The sequence below is a fragment of the Rhamphochromis sp. 'chilingali' genome (assembly GCF_963969265.1).
Source record: "Rhamphochromis sp. 'chilingali' genome assembly, chromosome: 1".
In the NCBI taxonomy this organism is placed as follows: domain Eukaryota; kingdom Metazoa; phylum Chordata; class Actinopteri; order Cichliformes; family Cichlidae; genus Rhamphochromis; species Rhamphochromis sp. 'chilingali'.
In genome coordinates this window covers 10,144,419-10,168,510 of record NC_137929.1, presented here as the reverse complement: position 1 = coordinate 10,168,510, position 24,092 = coordinate 10,144,419, and the positions used below count along the sequence as shown (strand labels likewise).

Genomic DNA, 24,092 nt, shown 5'->3' with positions numbered 1-24,092 from the left:
CTGTTCTCAGAGCAGTTCACTCTGCAGCACTGACAGTCATCTGCACTTCTTCTCATTCCTCTGTCAGTCACTGCTGGATGAAGCTCTCCTCTCCACCTCCCAGTAACATGGCCCAGTCAGAGCATCTCTACACACAAGCTGCTGCTGCTTCAACCTCTCTGGATCATCAGGACACAGCTCCTCCTCTCTCAGCTCACACACCGTCCTTTTTACCATCATCACCACCACCTGCAGAGAGAAGAAGGAAGAGCAGAGGAGATAAACGAGTGTTTCCAGAGACTCTTCATCAGCTGTCAGTCAGTGATGCAGCACATCCAGTATAAAGAGCAGCAGGGACTTCAGTGCTGGGACTGTACTAGGACTCATTGTTGCTTCACTTTTTCTAATCTTTGGATTTTTATTGAAGTTGATGAAAATGTTTTTCCCTCCTAGTTTGAGTTTGGACTTTCATTCATTAGAAGGACCTTGGTGTGTCCACTCTGAGCTCTGTAGGAACCCCAACAACAAGCCCAACAATCCAGATGGACGGTTCCAGCTGTTAACTGGAGGAATTCCATCCAAACATCTGCTCTCACTAAATTCTTCCTCACCTACAGACTGTGTTCTTCACTGCTTTAAACTTGGAAATGAATGCAGTCATTGGTCTGCGTGCTGCTTTGTTCAGAGAGCTGATTGGCTGTTGACAGTGTTTGATCAGAGCGTGTCAGCCGTTACTATGGTGACCATAAAGGTCAGAAACAGGAAGTGTTTGTGTCCAATCCTGAAGCCTGTCACCATTCTCCTCTCACAGCTTCACTGAGAAGCTGCAGCTTTACAGGAAACACTGGATCTTTGTTTCATACTGACTGTGTTTAGTACAATACTGCTGACAGCACCACCCACTCGCTCCATCACTCTACTTACTCCAGAGTCTCCAGTCTGTAATCTGGACTCTGCTGAAGATCAGACAGCTGCTTCACATCTGGATCCTTCAGGTTGTTCCAGCTCAGGTCCAGCTCTCTCAGATGGGAGGGGTTGGACTTCAGTGCTGCTGCCAGATAATCACAACTGATCTCTGACAAACCACAGCCCCTCAATCTGTATAAAGAATGAAAGGTGTAAGTTTATTAGACAGAGTGTGAGCTTGAAATCATTCAGTGTTTCATCATCTGTTCAGAGCTGAAGAAGGTTCAGAATGTAGAAGTTTAGACAATGGAAACTTCAAACAGCTGAAGTCAACAGGAAGCAGCTTCAAACAGGAAACTGTGCAGAGTTTCAGACTATATGTCCTGATGCAGCCAGTTGGATTTTGGAGATTTGAATCTCTGTTCTGTGACTAAGTTCTGTGATGGCCCCTCTGGCTCTGTCAGGTCACAGGACTGAAGAGAGCTCAAACTGGGCACACAGTTGTTCCAGTCTGGACCAAAGACTCTATACTGGGACTGAGGGACTGCTTTGACTGCACCCACTGGGACTTTTTAAAGGCTCATGTTCTCACTTAGATCATCGATTTCTTCTTACATTTCTTTCTGGGAAAAATGGGGATTACTTTGAAAACAGGAAGTATTTTCCCCAATAAGCAGCCCTGGATTAGTAAATCACTCCAACATGTTCTCAGGCAGAAGAAGCAGTCTTGTTATGAGGGAGAGAAGAAAAAGATTGAGGCACACAAACTTGTTGAAAGAGAGATAAAGCAGCTAAAATCAGGTGTAAAAGTAAAGCAGAGGATGAGCTGAATAAAGGACACTCAAGGCTGGCTTGGAAAAGAATGAAGTCCATGGTGGGGATGCAGAACAAGGAGCAAAGATAAATGTGATGCTGAATCAGCAGAAGACTTGGACTCATTTGATTCCAGCTTTGATATCATTGATTTCAATGAAGAGCTTTGTGATTGTAGCAAAGGGCTGGTAGCTCTGAGAGTCCCACTGATGAGGTGTTTGTGTGGAAATCTCTTAGTGAGATCAAAGAGAGAAAAAGCCCTGGTCCTGATGCTGTGGGAGGGAAATGATTGAAGTGTGCTGTGAGGAACTGACTGGGAGATTTTCACACATTTTCCAGTCTTCCTTGGAACAACAGGAAGTTCCCAGCATATGGAAACAAAGGTTAAGTGTGCTATGGCACTCAGTGATGATGGTGCTGTGGCCCCACCACCTCCACCTCTTTGTAAAGGAACTAACTGTCATCTGAAGCTTCAAATGGAACTAAGACTTCCTCCACTAGGTGGCAGTGTCTGATGAGAAAGTGTTAGTGGAGCTGGCCTGGAGTCAGAAACAGGAAGATGCAGGATTTGGACTGAAATGGGGAAAAGTGGTTCGCACTAGTGCCTTAAAGCAAGAAGGTTGTAGGTTGAAGCTTGTTGGCCTTTCTGTGGAGGTTGGATGTTCTCCCACAGTCCAATGAAATGCTGCTTAGGTTCATTGGTGCTTCTAAATTGGCTGTAGGTGTGGATGTGAGAGAGTGCTTCTCTGTCTCTCTGTGTTGGCCCTGTGATGGACTGCTCACCTGTGCAGTTAGGCCACGCCTCTTGCCCTATGACAGCTAGCGCAAAGGCTCCAGCCCTGTGAGCCTAAGCTGAATAAAAAGTTAGCAAAAACGATTCATAGATGGCCTGAAATCCCCCAGTTAGCAGTTTGGTAGATAGCTATGACATGCTAATCCCATCCAGCAGCTGTATTCTACCTGTAAGCTGATCCCTGCTGAGCCAAAGCACTTTTTCATATACAAATTACACCTTTAATAGAAACCTATTGGTCAGCATCTTATTAGCCTGCTGTTAGCTTCATTCCACAGAAAACTGAGAGAAACTAACAGAGTTGATAAAGAATAAAGAGAAATGTGCTGATTTAAAGCCTTTGAAGTGCTTCAGATGATCTCTGTCCACTTCTGTCCACTCATTCATTCATGTAAGCTTTCTAATGCAGCTTTGATCTTCACAGTCTGCTTTATGAAACTCATAAAACAGGACGACCCGGGCGACCATGGCTCAGGGGGTTGGGAATCGCATCTGTAACCGTAAGGTCGCCGGTTCGATCCCCGGGCTCTCTGTCCTGGTTGTTGTGTCCTTGGGCAAGACACTTTACCCTACTTGCCTACTGGTGTTGGCCAGAGGGGCCGATGGCGCGATATGGCAGCCTCGCTTCTGTCAGTCTGCCCCAGGGCAGCTGTGGCTACAACTGTAGCTTGCCTCTGCCAGTGTGTGAATGTGAGAGTGAATGAATAGTGGTATTGTAAAGCGCTTTGGGTGCCTTGAAAAGCGCTATATAAATCCAATCCATTATTATTATTATTCTAACCCTGAATGTCAGAGTGTTCCTCCTTCTCTTTCCCATCATTCATGCTGGCAGTGGAGGAGATTTGGATGTTGGACTGTGTTTTGATGATGTGTGTATGTTTGTGTTTGACTGCTGTCTGTAAAGCAAACGCACATTTTGCTTTGGATTTCAGTGTCAGACAGACTTTAAGGTGGAATGAGGAGTTGGAGAGTTTCAGAGTGAATGAATCCAGTGGAGGATTTTTCTTCTTCTTTGAAGGTTTGAAATATTAACATTGTTCTGCTGCAGTCAATGGACTAAACCAGTGAAGAAGAAAACAGACTTTACCATGAAGATCCTCGGTGTGGATCAGTATAATATCAGCCTGATGTCTGCAGTTTAGAGTCAGCACAACTTTCACATCATATTCATCTCAGCACAACTAAAACATGCTGACTGACCTCAGAGTTTCAAGTCCACATCCTGGACTCTGCAGAAAACCACACAGATGCTTCACTTCTGGATCCTTCAGGTTGTTGTTGTTACTCAGGTCCAGCTCTCTCAGATGGGAGGGGTTGGACTTCAGTGCTGCTGCCAGATAATCACAGCTGATCTTTGACAAACCACAGTCCCTCAATCTGTATAAAGAATGAAAGATGTAAGTTTATTAGACAAAGTGTGAGCTTGAAATCATTCAGTGTTTCATCATCTGTTCAGAGCTGAAGAAGGTTCAGAATGTAGAAGTTTAGAAAATGGAAACTCCAAACAGCTGAAGCCAACAGGAAGCAGCTTCAAACAAACACAACAAGAGAAAAAACTCTGAATGTTTCACATTAAAGTCGTACATTTCTCATAAAAACAGGACAAAGACGTGAAAAAGTCGTGTTTTTCCTTCCAGGAACCACAAGGCTTCACTTTTAAAGGTGAAGTGTGAAAGAAATGGACATATTTGAAGTCCAACACCTTTTTCCAGTCACATTATTAAAGCAGACAAACTACAAGCTCATTTTCATTCCAACAAGTCATCTTCTGACCTGGACTAACAACACTGGTCTCTATGTGCAGCTGGCTGTGAGACCAGTGCTCAGGGAGCGTCTACAAAGTGCAACACTGAAAGAACAACATACACTCATTTGCTTCCATCATCCAACCTGAAGAGGAAACAGAGACGCCTCCCCTTCAAAGTAAAAGCTGCTCCTTTTGGACACAGTATCAAAGAAAGTCTACAGTATAACATAGAAAAGACAGAACAAAGTTTTGGTTGTTTTTAAATTTTGCAGAAATGAAACTACACTAAGCTCAATTATGTGACAGACGTTTCATCTCATGTCAGTTTGGCCTCATCCTGGGCCGGATTATCCAGCACACACTCTGACCACAGGCCCAGGTGCCACGCACAGCTGGGCTCCATCCAAAAGACAGGAAACAAACCAACACAATAATAAAAAGCACCATGTGATCTTCTTACATCTTCAAGACAAACATAGTAAAAACATGAGCATATTTGTTTCCTGATAAAATGATGTGACAGGTAGAACAGAGTAAAGTGGTGGTGTTACAGCCTTTCTCCCCTCTGCTGCCGAGGCTGTTAGTCTCTCCCAAACTCAGCTACAGGACTTCCAAATGAATGAAAGCAGCAGAAGTGGTTTTACAAATGAAAGAGGAAGAGGAGAAGAAGAGGAGAGGGAGGCCACCCTGACCATCACTCCAGCTGAAAACATCACACTTCCATTAAAGTTGGTGAGGGAATGTTGAGCAGGATGAGCTGCTGGCTAATCTGGAGGCTGTAGCAGCAGCTCACAGTCACAGTGGATTTCCACTCATGAAAAAGCTCTGGCTGCTTCATTTCTCATCTCATATCAGAGACTTTAAAGCTTCACTGAAGCTGTACTGTGATGCTTCCATATCCCAGTGAGGCCTCCATAATGATTTCAGCTGTTCTGTACACACACTGTGTGCCCTGTATGGCTCAAAGTCTCTGCAGCCTGTTTTTATCTGCTATCATCAGATCTTCATCATCCTCATTCACACCCCTCACACACTCTACAGCCTCATCAGCACTGACTTCATCTTCACTGACTGATGGAGCACAACATGAACCTGTGGAGGCTGAAACACTGTCCTATCAAACATCTCCCCGTCACCACTCCACTTCTGTCAGCCTTTAAATGAACCCTGCTCAAGTCTGTCACTTCTGTTTGGAGCCAAAAGGAAAAACTGTTGTTCAGTCGTTTGGAAAGACAACATTTCTGAAAGCACTCAAACTTCTTCACATTTGTATTCAGACACATCCTGAACATGTAGGAACTAAAGAAAGTTTCAAACATAAATCAAAGACCTGAAATATAGAAAAACTACAACAGCCGCAGTCAGTGAACTCACCTCAGAGTCTCCAGTCGACAGTTTGGACTCTCCAGTCCAGCACACAGAAGCTTCACACCTGAATCCTGCAGTTATCTCTTTCCTCTCATTTCCAGCTCTGTCAGATGGGAGGGGTTGGACTTCAGAGCTGAGGCCACAACTTCACAGTGAGACTCTGAGAGTCCACACTGAGTCAGTCTGTGATGATAGAAAATATAAAATGTGTTATTATAAAAGCAGAAAATCTGCATTATAAACACAGACTGAATGTATATGAAGACAAAACAGAGTGAGGTCATAATCTGATGAATCTGCTCTTCACATCTGTGCTTCAGCTCCTCTTACTGTGTTTGACATGACACAACGATTGAGTCTCTCTCAGACCTGCAGACTTTTAATGAGAATCTTTGTTTGGCTTTAATCTGCAGAAGAAGGAGGAAGATGGTGTCACATTTAGGCTTCCATAATGTCCACAGTCTGTCACTGAGATCTGATCCAGAGTCAGAGTGAAGACACACATTTGGACTGTTTCCTGTTTTGACTCCAGAACATTTTGAATGAGTTCAGCTCAGTGAAGAGTTCCAGCTGGAAAGATGATCTCTGTTTGCTACCTGCTGTCAGGTACGACTGTTCACGTCCACACGCAGGAAAAACCTGCTGACTGTTTCCAAACAGAGCAGAAATCTCATCACTGGACAATAATGATGAATGAACTCAGAGCTGCTGATATCAGATCTGATTTCAGGGGAACTAAACACAGAAATGATTGGCTCATTTGAGCTTTCTGAGCCATTATCTGCTGCTGTGTCGCTAGTTGGCAGAAAATGATTTGTATTCCTGTTCAGGGGTTCAGTGTTTATGAGTCCAGATCCAGGTGACAGCAAGTCAAAATGATGTTACCTGACTGTGTCCAGCAGCAGCCTGTATTCAATTTGAATATTGTTATAACCTGACATGGATCAGTTTGTCTTTGATTGGTTTGTAAATGTCACTGTTTCCATTGGACCTGAGTGACGTACAAAGACAGAGAGGGAGAGAAAGGAGAGAGAGGATGGAGACAGCAAAGAGAGAGCAAACACAAACAGGTGAGAGTGGACAGGTGACCAAGGTCAGCAACCAATCAGAGAGCTTCTGTTTGACCCACAGTCACTGATGATGACTGTACACAACCAAGCAGTGTGTTACTCTGATATCAAATATGGATCCTGCTCTTATAATAATGATCATCAGATGATATTATTGTGTTATTTTGTAGCTGAATACGATGTTTGTGTGATTATCAGTGAAAGAAGCAGTGAGGAGGATGGAGAGAGAGAGAGGACAGAGGGTGAAGTTAGAAACACTAAAAGGATTTTTCATGGATTTCATGGATGATTTGAGTGATTTCCAGCAGGACACTTAAACATGTCAGTGGACGTCCTAAAGAACATATTCACTGATATGAAACGTGTCATTGAACAGGATTAATATCAGTGGAAACATGGTGGAAACAGCTGTGACTGCATGGATGTGACACACTTCAAATCTGTTCTCCACTCTTGGATTTGGGATCCATGGAGCTGCTGCTGAGTCTGTACAATAAAGGAATGGTGTGGAAGGTTGCAGCGTACGGACACAAACACTTTGTAGTTACAATCTGATTTTATTTTCAAAATTAAACTACTAACCTACACTGATCAATGATGTTAATGATCACATCTGGACTCACCCAGCCTTTCTGCAGTTCCTCACAGCTGGAATCAGTCTCAGTCGTCCCTCCTCTGATGTGTTGTACTTCTGCAGGTCCAACTCATCCAGAACCTCCTCTGACATCTGCAGCATGAAGGCCAGAGCTGAGCACTGGATCTCAGAGAGTTTTTTCAGTGATCTGTTCTCTGACTTCAGGAACTCTTGGATCTCCTGAAATAATGAGAGGTGGTTCATCTCCATCAGACAGTGGAAGATGTTGATGCTTCTGTCAGGAGAGATTTCATAACTGTTCATCTCCTTCAGGTTGTTGATGACTCTCTGGATGGTTCCTGGACTGATCTCTGTCTGACCCAGCAGACCTACTAAGAGTCTCTGGTTGGACTCCAGACAGAGGCCATGAAGGAAGCGAACAAACAGGTCCAGGTGGCCATTTTCACTCTGGAGAGATTTATACATGGCTCTGTTCAGGAAATAATCCAGAGAGGACTCGTTGTATTTTTGTCCCAAAAAGTTCTTCAGCACCTTTGTCTTCCTGTTGGTGAAACAGTGGAACATGTAGACAGCAGCCAGAAACTCCTGAATGCTTAGATGAACAAAGCAGTAGACTGGTTTCTGGAAGATCACACACTCTCTTTTGAAGATCTCTGTACAAACTCCTGAGTACACCGAGCCCTCTGTCACATCCAGACCACACTGCTCCAGGTCTTCTTGGTAGAACATGATGTTTCCTTTCTCCAGATGTTCAAACGCCAGCCTCCCCAGCTTCAGAAGAACTTTCCTGTCAGCCTCCGTCAGCTCCTGTGGACTCGTGTCATGTCCCTCATGGTACTTGTTCTTCTTCCTCTTTGTCTGAACCAGCAGGAAGTGTGAGTACATGTCAGTCAGGGTCTTGGGCAGCTCTCCTCTCTGCTCTGTAGTCAACATGTGCTCCAGAACTGTAGCAGTGATCCAGCAGAAGACTGGGATACTACACATGATGTGGAGGCTCCTGGATGTCTTCATGTGGGAGATGATTCTGCTGGACAGCTCTTCATCACTGAATCTCCTCCTGAAGTACTCCTCCTTCTGGGTGTCAGTGAAGCCTCGTACTTCTGTTAGCCTGTCAACACATGTAGGAGGGATCTGATTGGCTGCTGCGGGTCGGGAAGTTATCCAGACGAGAGCCGAGGGAAGCAGATTCCCCTGGATGAGGTTTGTCAGCAGCTGGCTGACTGATGACTTCTGTGTGACATCAGACAGCAGCTTCCTGTTGGTGAAATCCAATGAAAGTCTGCTTTCATCCAGGCCGTCAAAGATGAACAAAAGCTTAGAGACAGCCAGCTTCTCTGCTGTGACCTTCTGTAATGTTGGATGGAAAACATGGAGCAGCTCCAGAAGACTGTACTGCTCATCTCTGATCAGGTTCAGCTCCCTGAATGAAAGCAGAACCACCACACTGACATGTTGGTTCTCCAAGCCCTCTGCCCAGTCCAGAGTGAACTTCTGCACTGAGAAGGTTTTTCCAACACCAGCCACGCCGTTGGTCAGAACCACTCTGATGGGTCTCTGTTGGTCAGGTAAGGCTTTAAAGATGTCCTGGCACCTGATTGGAGCGTCATGGAGGGCGTCCATCTTGGAAGCTGTCTCCAGCTGCCTCACCTCATGTTGGGTATGAACCTCTTCACTCTGTCCCTCTGTGATGTCGAGCTCAGTGTAGATCCTGTTGAGGAGGGTTCTACTTCCTGTTTCATCTCTTCCTTCAGTCACACGTTCACATCTCCTCCTCAGACTGATCTTATGTTCATCTAAAACCTCCTGCAGACCAACATCTGCTGAAAGAAAGAAAAACAATGAGACTAAAGAGAAAGAAAAGTCTTCAATGTCTGAACAACACAAGAAGTCCAGTTTTCAGAAATGAGTCCATCAGCAGACAGATGTTCAGTCTTACTTTGTACACAGCTGCTCTGACTGGCTGTCTGCAGTCCAGCTCTGCTTCTGGATCTTTCTCCACACTGTGCAGAAGCTCTGATGGTGACACAGAAAAGTCACAGTGGAGATACTTCTGTCCACCTTTGATTAGACTCATTATAAAAAGGAAAACAAAGTTTGAACACAGTCATGTTTCCAGTTCACTGACTTACATTTATTCCATGGACACTCACTCTAACCTGAACCACAGCTACAACCCAACATTGTTGAGGCCTCATCTCCTCCTTTCCTGACTGTAGAGGTTAAATATGCAACAACCAACAAATAAAAGAATTTGGTTCATTTCAAAGAAATTCACACGGTGACCAAGTAAAGTAACCGTAGTAAAGGAGACAACATCCCGTTGATGGTGGGATTATTTGAAAGATTTGCTTTAGTCACGTCACCAAATGCAGTTGAACCACCCGTGGATCCATGTTTGACCATTCTACCACTCTGAGCTCTGCTTTTTAATCATTTTATTATTATCATCATTCATTTATTCATTCTTTGGAGGGGGGCTATTTCCTAATGCCGCCCTAATAAGCTGATGTTCAAGGGGAAATATAACAGAAACTCTTTCAGTGTTATTCATTAATAAATTAACAGATAAACTGTGAAGAAGAAAAAACTGAGATTTAAAGGAGAGAGTGAGAAACTTGATCATCCATCCTCATAATACATGTTTATCAGTATCTGCTGTGACCATACTGCAGTAATAACTACAAGTCTACATTTCTGTGACTGTTGATCAATCACAGCAGGAATCTGAGCTCATCTCTGCACACAGAGCAGCTTCAGCTCTGGGATAAACTGCTCGCTTCACGTCCTTCTCAGCTCACAGACACTCATCCTGATATTTTCCTTTAACATTTGATGGTATAATTCATCTGAGTTTACACTTTATCTGCATGAATACAGAAAAACAGACCCAAACACCATAAACCATCAGTTTCACCATGTAGAATATATTGTTGTTTCCTTGCTTTTAATTCAGAGAAAAACTCTGATTTTGATTTTCTCTGTTCTCTTTGCCACAGCCCATCCCAGCAGCAGCTGAAGCAGCTGACTGTCACAACACTGAATAACACTTTAGGAGGAACGTCTTGATTCATTCTCAATCATCCAGGAAAGTAAATCTCCAATAGTTGATTCTATTCATCTGGACGTAGCGTAAATGTGGTTATCGCAGCTGGACTTTTGTCAAAGCTGGAAAGGCACTTAAAGAAAGCTCCAGCCGATCCAGGTGAGAAGGACAACCGCTGCCTAAGAGAAAACCTGTAGTGATCCCATATGTGTCAGGAGTATCTTTTGGAGAAAGTTGAATCATTATTTCAGCTTTAAGAGGGTATTTTAATACAAACATCAGTCCTTCTACTTCAGTATGTTTGACACTTTGTTTACGCTTAAATTAACTTTACTGTTAACGAGTTTTCATGTTTCTGTAATCCACCAGTGTGCTCATGCTTTTTTAATTGAAAACATATTTTTAATGATCAAATATAATTATGTTTGTTATTTGTGGAGTTTAAATGTCCTTGACAGAGACAGATGATGATCATTATCCTGCACTGTGGTCTCAGGTTTGGTCGAGCTAGCACAAAGAATGGCTATGTTGAACTTCCTCCTGGGATCTACACTAAGAAGTGAGTCCAACATTAGCAGGGTCTCTTTCCTTTATCTGGATTCACTTTAGCATTCACAGTCACGTGAAGCTTGTTATTAACTCGATAAGTCAACCCAGGGTTTCAGCTGAGCGCTCACATGAAACACATGGTGTTGGCAGCATCTGATCAATCATATTCATGGAGACGTGTATCAGCAACAGAGCAGCTGAGTTTGCAGAAGGAAGTCAAACTAAACCACAGGAACAATATGAGGAGATTACACACATAATAAAATACTAGCAGTAACACAGCTGCTGCAGACAAATCAGTCGTGTGATCGTGTGTGAGAGGAGAAGGACTGTAAAGGAGTTTGGTGTTAAAAGCTCTGTATGAATGTGGGAGACTTTGAAGGGCTTTAAAAAGGCCAATATAAAATAAAAGGCAGCAAAATTGCTGAGTGTGAAAGTCACCAGACTTATCAGGCCTCTGTGATTAAGACCTGTAAGAACACCTATTTGTACTTGTTGGCATTATATCAAACACACACGTATATTAAGCCTTTGTTTGAACTCTGGTTGAATTTGTTACTTTCAGACTGTGAAACATCACAGAGGCTGCAGCTGCAGATCTTTTATTCACCTGGAAATTTACTTTAAATGTTAGATGGAAAATGTGTTGCTCAGTTTAACCAAAGTAAGAACAAGAATCCATAAACCTTCATAAAGACAAACATCTCCCAGAACATTGAGCTGCTGAAGTGTCACTGAAGGGAAAAACTATTTGTCCTCCTCCATCCAGCAACACCTGAAACACCTGAGTGGAAGCTCCTCCCTACACTGTGTTTGAAGCAAAGCACAAAGGAGACACCTGCTGGAGCAGCTGGAGTCCTACAGACACTCAGCCTCTTCACTACACAAACACCTCCTACAACATCCACTCTTTCCACTCTGACTGCTGTGTTTGTGGAAACACTCCAACACACACCGCTTCACATACCAACATAGAAATGTGTGAAAAAGAGCTGAGCTGATATCAAACATGACGATTTATTCAGAAATACAGAGTCAGGAACAACATCTAGACACACATTACCTCTCAGCAGCAGAAGAACAGCCTTTAAAGTAAACACCAACATCCTTCGACTCGTTGCTCTTTAAGGAAACACAGCTGGGTTCAGGTCCAGGAGATTCTGGCCTCTTATTGATCCTAAAAGAAAAACAATAAATGTAACAGCTTCATGAGACAGGAAGGAAAAACTGGAAATATTAAATTAAAGACATGATGAACAATCTGAAACTCATAAAAATAATGTACTTACTCTTTGTCACATAACAGTCTTTTGTTAAAGTGTATAGCAACACCCTTCGACATATTTCTCTTTAAGGAAACACAGCTGGGTTCAGGTCCAGGCTCTGGATTAGTTTCAGGGTTATGTCCAGCTGAGCCTGGTACGCCCCACAGCTCTGGGCTTTAAAACAACACACACAGAGGTATGAGTGTGAATAATGATGGAGCAGTGATGTGAGTGCTGAGCTGTGACATGGAGAAGAGTCATGGACAGTTAGAGATAGTCATCTCACCTCTGAGCTTTGGTCTGGCTCTCATGTTCCCCACACAGAGTGCTTTTAGAGGGAGGGACTCCCTCCTCTCTGTCCTCACACTGATCCATGCTGCTGAAAACATCCAGATGAACAGAATCAACTTTTTGGGGATTTACTGGATGATTGAGCATCAAGACACTTTTTAATATTTTACTAATTTCTGAAGCTTTTTACCAACTTTGTTCAAATTGGTCTGCTGTCATTTTATTGTTGACAAAAAGAGATTTTGAGTTTGAGTGTTGACGTTTCCATGTGGGACTGTTGCTGCAACACCAGGATGTTACTACAGAATACACTTTATATTGTGAGCACTTGGATGTTAGTCCAGTGGTCCTAAACTGACACACCTGCACCTGGATTCATTCTGACCAGATTTTAACCCAACAGTGTTTCATACTTAATACATCAGACACAAACTCTGCAGCTGTCATTGTCATCAACTGCTACTACGTAAGAAGTTGTTTTGATCGAAACTATATGTGACGTAGCAGAAATATATATACACATGCAGCTTGGGATTTTTTTTTCAGAGCTGTGGATGCATGATAGCGCCTAACAGTTCTCCGTTTCCGGGAATGTAAAATAAAGATAATTTTTTGAGTTTGACCCCTTTGAGCCCAGTTTTTCTTCGCCGCCAAAAGAATGCAAAGAACCGAATTTAATAAGATGATCAACTGCACCACAACATTCACGAAAGCGAAAGTAAAAACGACGGAAGGAAACGCCCAGAGAGGCGTTTGAGGGACGGTCAGAGTCAGGAACTTCAGAAACGCATCAGGCTGGAGTTTAATTCTGTTTTCATCTTTAGAAACAGCTGGAAATAGTTATAAAAACGCTGCGTAATAAAGAAAAATAGTGTAGTTTAGTTTGAGTTGTGTTTAGCTGAGCTGTGTCTTTAATCAAATCTAAACTGAAGAGTTCATTTTGTGGAGGAGCAGCAAGTCTTTCAGTGTTACTCTCAGAGAAAGCCTCCCAAATGTCTGTTGTCTTAATAGTGGAATTATCTGGAAAATGAACCAGTTCTTATGAGCTGCTTTTCTGTATGAGCAGTCAAAGCATTTTATACCGCGTGCTTCATTCACACAAGCACTTCTTTTTCTAACAATGACACTATGATGGATGCATCGGAGAGGAAGTCGGGGTTCCACATCTTGCCCAAGGATACCGTGGCGTGCAGACTGGAGCAGCCAGGGATCAAACCTCCAACCTTCCAGTTAGTAATTCTACCTGCTGAGCTACAGTCTGTACTTCCTGAACATCACACCCTCCTTTTGTTTCTTTATTTCCAATCGCAACCAGGAAATAAAGGAACCCTGACTCCACAAGACACTCAGGATCCACCTGCCCAGTAAGTCACCCGCTAACTGCAACTATCAGAGCCCTGACCTTCTGCAGAGATGAGTCACACTGAACACAGCAAGTGTCCCTGCTCTCAGACACAAAGCCTGCCTTTAAAAGTTCAGAGTAATGAAATCAGCAGTTCTGATTCTAGAATCTGTAGTCTCACACACTTGTGCAGAGCACTTTTGTTGTTTTGGTTCACATCGGTTGATATTCTGCTGCAAACAACTAATGAGAACATTTTATAGAAGCTTTGAGTGTCCATCAGGATCCTGTAGAAACAGCTTCCATGTCAAAGATCAATATTCTGAATTCTGTTTTGAAAGAAAAAGATTTCTAGAAAATTCTCTAAAGAATTCAACATCTGTTTTGTTTTCTACTATTTTTTTTATAAGAAATCTGTGCTAGTCCCTCTAGCACAGATTTCTTTAGCGAAACGTCTTTCTGTGTCTTCCATACAAACTTTAAACATGCAAACACTCAACACAGCAACACTGAAAGCATTTGAGTGTAACTTTCATTCAAATTAAACTTTATACACAATTACAAAATGGAAAAAATGACTAAATATTAAAACACTACAACCACTGAAGAAACAAATAAAACCGATCACAATCAACATCAAAATATTATCATAGAAAAATAGAAGAGACATATCATACAATTCATATACGTTCATGTGATCTCTACGTTCAAAAACCCAATAACCTTGAATCCTTCATTTATATTACATTTAAATTTCACCTGGCAGCTGTTGGAGTCAAATTGTTAAATGTTGTCATTGTGTTACTTAAATGTGTAAGTCTTAGTTCAAGCAGCAGGATCAAAGACATTCCTTTGTCTCTGACCACCTCTGCAGTCAGTCTGATGGTGGGGGAGGCTGTAGTGTTTTTTATTTGGACATCCTATCTGAAGGTTCTGTTTTCTTGGTTAATAAGCTTCCTGCTTTTATGACCCTTTTGGTGAGCAGGAGGTCACACACACACACACACACACACACACACACACACACACACACACACACACACACACACACACACACACACACACACACACACACAGTGCCTTATCTTTTGTAACCATATGGGGGTTTTACAATGGGAGGTGCTTGTGTGTACTGTAACTGTTTTCAATAAAAGGCTGCAAGGAAGGCTGTTTATTTGATGCTCCTAGCAGACAGGTGAGGGGCTTTTAGCTCCAAGAGCCTGGTTCCAACCAGCCTCCCTTGCTACAAGTAAAAACCGGTTAAAGATGTTCGTGTTGTTTCTTTGTTTGTCGTTAATGAGAATAAGTTTCTAAACCAGCGGGGATGGAAGCACAGACCCAACATTTATTTGGTCCTTCCGAGCCGGAGCCCAACGCATCGCGTCCACCGAGGAGAGGGAGAGGAGACAATGAAGTCTGCTAGCAGCCAGGAGGTCTGGGACGCCTGATAAAAGCCCTGGTGCTTAATTTTGTCGCCAGGCCCGTGAGTTAGCGTCTGAACTCCCCTCGGGTTGGATGGCAATTGACGGGATCCAGAGACTCTTCCCGTGAACGAAAAGCAACACAGACAGTAAATACAGAAGGCCTTATGCGTCACCGTGACTGCGCGTGTAGACGCAAGTCCGGGGGAGCGCTGGTTGGGCAGGTGCACGCGGACCTAAAACAATAGAGAGCGGCTACGTGACCATGTGGTTAAATGCAGGTATGGGAGCGCGCTAGCTGTGCATGCAGACGCAAGCTACCTGGTTTCTCCACCGGTTTTTCTTTATTTTTCTAAGGAGGTCTGGTTTCTTCGCCAGTTTTCAAGGAGGGTTAAGGATGGTTGCTCCACCGAAAGGAGGTTTTTCCTCGACCGCTGAGGGCGTTGAGTGTTTGGTTTATCCACCAATATGTAAGGAGGATAGAGCTCTCATTGGTGTGTGAACGCACGTGTGAGCGAGTGCGGGCCAGACGTGGTCTGTGCGAGTGTGGCTGATTGTTGTCTTGTAATGGGGAATAAACTGGGTAAGGGGATGGAATACATTGCAAAGTATTCACTGGGCAACACGTAGTATGTAGATCATTGAAGGAAGAAAGTAATGAATTTGTTCACAAAGCAGATGGAACAGTGAGTGTGACTGTGTCTGACGTCACTGTGTGTGTGAGCCACAGAGAGGTGTGAAAGACAAACATCCAAACTCAGCCTGCAGTTCTGTTCTGTGATTCTACATTTGACTATCCGTTGAGTTTGGTTTGCACTTCTGCTTTGTTCAGATGCATTTAGATACATCACCTCCACTCTCCTGTCTTTCCTTCTCTACCATTGCCTCCTAACTAGGGATGGGTGCCGGTATCCGATGCCATTATGGCACCAGTTCTGACATAAACGTAAGTAACCAGACTGAAAAGCAGCGCACATTTCTGTGCTTTTTTTCTGTGATTTTTTCACCTCATATGTCATACACTTTGGATTCTAGCCAATCATTTTACCTTTCCAAGGATAGTGGGCGGGCCCAGGTACGTACGTTCTTTTAGAGCAGAGCTACAGATTAAAAATGCCCAAGGTGAAGCGGTCAAAAGTCTGGATGTAGTTCACAGCAAAAGATGCAAACTCAGCAGCCTGCCACAAGTGCTTTAAGCTGATACTGTGCAAAGGAGGTAACACCTTCAATCTAATGAAACAGGGTGGATGTAGCTCAGGAGGTAGAGCTGATCACCTACTGATCGGAAGGTTGATGGTTCGATCCTCCAGTCTGTGTATCAAGTATTCTTGGGCAAGATACTAACCCCAACTTGCTCTCTGATGCATCCGTCGCAATGTGACTGTACTTAGAAAGCACTGAGTATAGATAAAGTGCTGGTGTGATTGGGTGAATGTGGCATGTTGAGTACTCCAGGAGAGTAGAAAAGCGGTATATAAGAATCAGTCCGTTTGCCATGAAACGCCCGGCGACGCATAGCGTTTTTTTTAAAGCCGAGAAATGCACCGTATTTGATAGCTTCCTGCAAGACCTCACACCGAGCACAACTACTGCGGGTGTGACGCCTGTTATCGGACCCAGAGTTAGCAATATCCCCCAAGAACCCGAAGAGGAGAGTCCTGGCCCCTAGCCCTGCCAGTGTAGCAGAAATGATGAGAATGATGACACAGCAGCAGCCGTTCTTCTTTGGGTGAGTAGCTTAATGTTGTTCGTGTGTAATTTATGTTGAGTAGGCTAACCACGTTATTACATTAATGTAAGGTGAAGTAGCAAACACCGTCGTAGTTACATGTGTCTGTCTTCTTGTTTGATAGAGTGATACCATATATGTCATGGTCCTGAGTCTGAGGACTCAGTGTTTTGTGTTTCCTTATGCTTTTGTTCATTCCGAGTGTGTATTCTGTTGTGATTTTGCCATTTGTTAGGTTTCTGTTCTTTGCCTGCCTGCTCCCACTTCTCTGTGTTCCCTCTGTCTGTCCATGGTGTTATTGTGTCTGCTCATGAGTCTGCCTGTCATGTTCAGTGTCCTGTCTGATTCTCTGTGTCAGTTTCCTGTTTTATTCTGAAAGTTCATGTCTCATGTCAGTGTGTTCAGTTTTACCTCTCTCCTGTCTCGTTAGCCTTATTGCTCCCAGCTGTGTCTCCCTCCTGTGGCCCATTCCCTGATTACTCCCCGTGTACTTAAGCCCTGTGTTTTCCTGTGCTCTCTGTGACGTCGTCCCTCATGCCGTGTGTGGATCTCCCTGTGTCTCTCTAGTTTGTGGTTTCCCAGTTTAGTTTAGTTTGTATATTTGTTCTGCCAGCGAATAAAGCTGAGTTTTGAGTTCATTCCCTCGTGCCTGTGAGTCCTGCGTTTTGGGTCCTACTCCTGCCTGCCGCACGGCGATTCGTGACAATATATGTCCTATAGCTGCAGAAAAAGCTAACATTGTTATCTTTTTACAAAAAAAACAGCTAAACATGAGAGGTTTTAGGACAAAGTTTGTGTTCTCCATTCTTTAAGCACTGATTCGAGCACCAATTAAGCACCGGCACTGTTTCAAAAGTACCGGTTGGGCACCGGGATTGGATAAAATCTAAACGATACCCATCCCTATTCCTAACATGCTTCCTCCTCTCCTCTTCCTTTTCTTTCAGCCATCAATAGCATGACAGTCTTATTCATTATGATCCACGCATTTTATTTGGTAAAGCTTTAGTTCAGAAGGCCCTTACTAATGCAACACTCCCCATTTACCCAGGCTGGCACTTGGAGTACACTGGCTTGTGGCCCCTTGTGCCAGCATTAGTGCTTTCATCCTTTCTGCTGCTCACAATTCACCGATCACACTTTGACTAGTACCATTAAAACAAGAGTCAGAAAATTTAGCAACAGAGCTACGATCCTTTAAATGTTAAAGTTTCATGATTCACGTGTGGATGTTGCATAAGAAAAGCATGATGTATAAAGTATAAGTGTTTCTGACCAGTTGTTCATGTTCCTTCATTTTCCCCTGAAATCTATCAAATACTGTCCAACAGACTGATGGCACAGCAGTGCAGAGGCTGCAGAGGCTGCAGAACCTGCGTCTGAAGCCTCTGTTTTAAAATAGTTCAAATAAATAATCCAGCTATAGTTGTCAGTATTTCCACTGCTGCACAGGAAATAACTTTATTATAAAATAAATAATAAGAAATAAACTTTATTTTTCAAACACAAGCTTTACACAACTTGTACATTCACACAAGCACTTTTTCCATGTTTCTAAGTGCTTCCTGTCTAACATTCACACTGTAATGGATGCATCGGAGAGCAACATGGGGTTAGTATCTTACCCAAGGACATCATGCAGACTGGCATTAAACCACCAACCTTCTGGTTAGCAGGTGACCTGCTCGACCACCTGAGTTCCAGCCACCTCATCAAAGTGACCAATCACATTAGAATCCTGTCCTGCTTTGGGCTCCGCCTCCAAACCATCCATAGCGGGTTATTTGCACCATGTATGCAGGTAAACTCAAACATCCATTCAGCTGCTTCAGAAGGAAAATGTCAGCTTGTGGTTTCAGTCACAGGAAACTCACAGGTTAGAGTCCAGCCAGAGGGCTGCTGTTGTTTATCTGTAAAGTCTTTACATTTACAGAAATAAATAATTATGTGGACACATCTGGATCATCAGCAAACATGAAACCAGGTGACCACCAGGACCAAGCTGACTGCTGACACAGAGTTCATACTCTAACTCTAGCTGCTCTGCTAGCTAAGTGAACTGATGTTAAAGGTCAGAGTAAAGAAATGACGTGATGCTGCTGGGAGTGACACCACAGACTAGCAGCATTTAGTTACTCAGCATATAATGCAGTTAATCTGAAATCTCTTTTTCTCTCTGAAACAAAGTGACAGCAGACTGAGTGAAAGACAGAAACCTTATTGAAACACCAAATATTCCCCGGCTTCACTTCCTGATCCAGGATTCAAAGAGGACGTTGCACTTACTCAGCTTCTTCCCATGAACGTCTTCCCTCTGCAGCTCTGCTGTCTGGACCAGGTCTGTGTAGAAACAGAGACAATCTTCTGCTTCATCAGTCCTCTGTGTCTGCAGGCTGAAGTCACATTAAACACTTCACACCAGCAAAGAGTCTGAAGCTCAAAGGTCAAAGGTCAGCTGCTGCACCTTGTGTGATATTGTTTGATCAATAATTAACCTGCAGCAGGTTTCTGCTCCAACTCCAACACACTGAACAACCCTGAGAACAAATCAGATGATGTGGGTGTGTCTGCAAGCTTCAATAGTATTAAACACCTCACACCAGCAAAGAGTCTGAAGCTCGCAGGTCAAAGGTCAGCTGCCACACTGTATATAACATTTCAATATGTATACAACCTGACTGCGGGCGTGTGTGCAGCCATAAACAGTTTAAACATTAAACACTGAACCATAAAAGAAGCTTAAGCTGCAGCTCACAGGTCAAAGCTCAGCTGCTGCACCCAGTTATGACTTTACATAAATCATCATGTTTTCCCTCTCAGCTCTTGGGCTGTTTTGACTCAGCTACACTATGGCAAATGGCCAATGGTTCCACAGCTGTTCTTGTTCACAGCATCATCCAGTTAGAGAGGAAACTGTATAATGCAATGATGATGTTCCAGCGTCATGCTGCAGTTGTTGCTCCTCCTCCACATGCTTACCTGCCACAGTTTAACTCCGCCTCTCAGACAGTCATGTCACCTGATCTGCACGTTTTGTTGTACGATGACATCATCTTGACGTTGACGAGGAGGATGAGAAAAACTAGTCTAACAAGGTGAGGCCTTGACTAGTAGAACGTCATGTTGGTGTATGACAACACATGAGCCAACATCAGACTCCGAGCGCTACGATGCTCAAGATCAGAAGATCCAGTGTGACATCATCGTTACCTGGCAACAGCAGCCCTCAGCCCATCTGACTTTATTGGAGGATATTTACACCAGCAACACGGTTTAGTTTGATATGACGGATTAACAACATGCTGTGATATCCAGTTCATCTGTAATAGATACTGGATCTAATCAGACAGCAGATATTTGATCACCTTATTTATAGCTACACTAGAAACAAACACAACTGTGTCGGTGATTCATGCAAACTTGCATATCAGCCTTTTAAGGTTTTGTAGTATTGAGAACAAAGAGGTTGTGTTAGGGCTGAAAAGCCCGACTTGTTCTCCTCTGCAGGTCATCAAATGCACCACAGAAGTTTGTATTTGCAGAAGCCTGTATATGTTTGATGGCTTTATTATTCTCTGTTCAAAGACAATAAATGTGGAAAATGTCTCATGTAGTATCAGCGTCATTTAAAAATGACTGCAAACATTTAGAGAACATGTGCTGCTGTTTGTCCTACATTTCCAACACTGAACTAACCCTGAAAACGTGATGGCAGGTGGCAGATTGGAGTTCACATGAAATATCGGCTGCATGAAGACTGGAAAATATAGATGATACAAATATGCAGCCAAACATTTGTGGACATGGATAAACTATCTGATCCAAAAAGCAGGAAGTGACACAGCTAGAAAATGAAAGTGTGTAACAGCTGAAGTCAAATGTAATGCAGAGTTGAATCTGCACTTGGATCCATCTGTGAAAGGTCCACATGTAGGGATCAGGTGACATATTTTCACTTGCAGAAATGGTCCTGAGTGATTTCTAGGCTGTGATATAAAAACTAGTTCCTAATGGCAGCGATTCACTCAGTAAACATGTGTTTCCTTCACCAACCTCACACACAGATCCAATAAGATCAGGAAGTGGGCAGTATAGTACAATATGTGTTATTTTGTGCTGTACTGCCCAAACTAAAGATCTGCTGAAGTGTTGGAAATGATTCAGATGTTTATTTTGGACGATACAGCAGAAGATCAGACATGAAAGTGGAGATAACACAGAAGACATGCAGCAAAGGGTCAGAGGTCAGACTGGGCCACTGGATTCAACAATGAGCCAATGATCATCAAGTAGTGACTAAAGCAGAGCCCTGACGTTCTGACATTCATCACACAGTTAGAACAAATGTCTGCTGATGACTTCATCTCATGAAATGACTGATAGATGTCAATTCATTGATCAGCTGAGCTGCTGCTGCTGATCTTCTTCATCGTGCACAGAAACATTCAGCTTGTTTCAATCAGTAAATAACTTTGAACTGTTCCCACTCAAAATGCTGTCAGAACAATGATCATTGTTACTCCCCTCGAGTCTTAATGAAGCTCAACTTGTTCTTTGTGTTTAAACTGACATTTATTTCGAACAGGAGGATTCTTCCACATCTTAACATGTAATGATGTCCAACCACAGCCGATACAATGCCGTCAGAACTAAAAGGAAATACAAACTTAAATGAATATTCTTACTAAAGTCCTTAAGCATTATATACAACGAAACATTCCAACAAAATGATCAATAAAGTACACGTTACACCTCACACTGCGACTATTGCGCTTGAATACCACGCAACAGTCGCGCATTTACATACAACGATAATAAATAAAACATTTACCTCATTGGCCTCACTCAAAGGGAATAAACTTTCATTTTTACGTGGTGGGGAGGTCCAAAAAAAGGCACTCTTTATTTATCTTTCTGCACACGTGCAAACCTCGTGGCTCGTCTCTTAATTAGCTTGCTGAGTGTGACAGCCAAAAAATGCCCTCTTAGCCACAACACAACTTTAGAAAAGGTTCCTATCTAATTGCACAATTAGCACAAATAACACATTTAAACATATAAATCTAATCAACAAACATGAATTACTATTTATTTCTTAATATTTCAACTACTTATTGTTTCAAACTTAACTATCTAATAAAATGAACTTAAATGCGAGAGTTGCCTATGACGGCAGCTGCAATCATTGTAGAAGTCCACAAACATCACGTGTTGTTTTCCACATGTAAGATCAGCAAACATACAGAAACTTCCTGTTGCCACACACGGCCTCTAAAATCTCTTCCACGCTTTCTGTCTGAAGTCCACTCTCTGTGTCGGATCCACAGGAAACAACAAGATCTTATTAACATGGTTTTCAATGTGTCTCCTTACAAAAAGTCCAACCAATGAACAAATGTGTGTATTTGTGGAGGCCGAACAAAAGCATGACACATTTCTCTGTTTCTATAAACTGGAGTCAAACACAAACATGAAGAGTTTCACTGACAGACTCCAAAATGCCCCCACAGTGGATCAAAGGGAAATCCTACAGTGTGGCCAGAGACTCTTAATGGCTCCAACATCAACACATCCACAATGTTGGATCCAGTTCTGCCTCACAGAGTTACTAAGACACACCCTCTGCCAGCATCACAACAGCTCCACCTGCTTCACCTGCCTCCTCAGCATCTGTACACCTGAAGAGAAAAGAAAGGCTCCAACAGCTCAAATCTACAAAGGATTCATGAAGTTTCATCCAACAATAACATGTTTGCCTTCCACAGTGTGCTGTTAGACACCACTGTACCTCTGCCATTTCAAAAAGAGCAGCTTGGGAACATTTTGGCTCCAAACACTTTGTGTTTAAGTTCTTTGTTTTCTTTGTGGAGCTTTGTGACTCATAGAAACATCATTTTGTTCTTTAGATGACAGCAGATTGGGACTGAATAATCAATCACTATCAAACCAATAAAGACAAACATGCTGATTTTACAGGAACTTTGTTGGAGAAGCTGTAAAGACATGAAACTGGTGGAGATCCCAAACCAGTTGATAGTGCTGGTTATTCCAAATGAAGCTGTTTTCCATTTGAGATGAAATGACTTTCTGTCCTGATATATAATAAAGATGTTGTTGTTTTTGAGCCCCTGTATTAAAAGTAGTTTAAAGTCAGCTTGAGTTTGATGTCTTTATGTCAAAGCTGCTCATGATGTTGAGCTGCTGATGGAATAAAAACAGTGAAAAATCTCCTCAATATAAAAGCATGTAGTCCAGACTTAAATGTAGCCTGTTGTTAGCTGAGGTCCACACACAGTGTTTGACAGTGTAAAGTGTGTGAAAGGGCTGCTGGTGGAGCTCACTAGGATGAGCAGGTGACCATGTGCCACGAGGTGGAGAGCAGCTGGCCTGGTTTGATTCTGACCCGGGCCACGCCCCCTTTCTCTCTCCCTCTGCTTTGCTGTCACTTATCTTCACTGCTCTGTCCAATAAAGCTGAAAAAGGCCCCAAATCAAAGAAATCTGCTGCAGCCTCTGAAATGTCTTCTGTTTCCTTCCAGAGGCCGACGGCTTTTTCACCGTCATACATACATGAAACTATCAAAGCTGACAATCATTTCATTCCAATAACATCTAATGGTTCATATATATAGACACAGGACTACAAGTAAGTGGCTCTCAGCATCTGGCTGTGGTAACAAATGTCCCTGTTTTGTGTTCAAATTGTGTGCATGTTTTAGACGTGTGTCACATGTAGAAACACAAAAATCCCACAATGACACAAAGATTGGTTTGACACAACTGTGCAGCTGTAAGTTGTTTCTAATGATTCATTGAAGCTCTTCTAACATTCTGGAGACGATCAGTACATGAATCTGTTCAACACGACAACAATTTGACTCATGAAGCATGAGATTCTGTTTGTCATCTTGTCCAAGTCACTAGTAAGATGAAAGTGACACATAGACTAGTGGACGAATATTATTTTGGAGGACAGATGGTTGCATCATAGAGGAGAAAACAGGATGCTGATGAGGGGTCTTGAATGAGTGAGCTGATTGTTGAGTTTCTGATGTGTGAAGAAGTTTTAACATGGCACACATTTGGTTACATGAGAAGAAACTCGTTATGTGATGAGACAACAGGGTTATGTTGTGTGGTGTGAGGTGTGAGGTGTGTGGCTGAGTGGATGAATGTTTGAGA

The 24,092-nt window shown here is 42.9% G+C and overlaps 2 protein-coding genes across 2 annotated transcripts in view; both read right to left on the bottom strand.

The window, feature by feature from the left end:
- Positions 1-24,092, bottom strand: part of LOC308403419 (NACHT, LRR and PYD domains-containing protein 12-like) — a 420,441-nt gene that overhangs the window by 123,788 nt on the left and 272,561 nt on the right. The window lies entirely within an intron of this gene.
- LOC308399696 (protein NLRC3-like) lies at positions 219-12,205 on the bottom strand (the record flags this gene model as incomplete). The annotated part of the gene is made up of 7 exons (XM_080887069.1): positions 219-228; positions 3,692-3,864; positions 5,687-5,789; positions 7,300-9,016; positions 9,208-9,284; positions 11,927-12,040; positions 12,153-12,205. 7 exons carry the CDS (start codon positions 12,203-12,205, stop codon positions 219-221), a joined length of 2,247 nt encoding a protein of 748 aa, XP_080743195.1.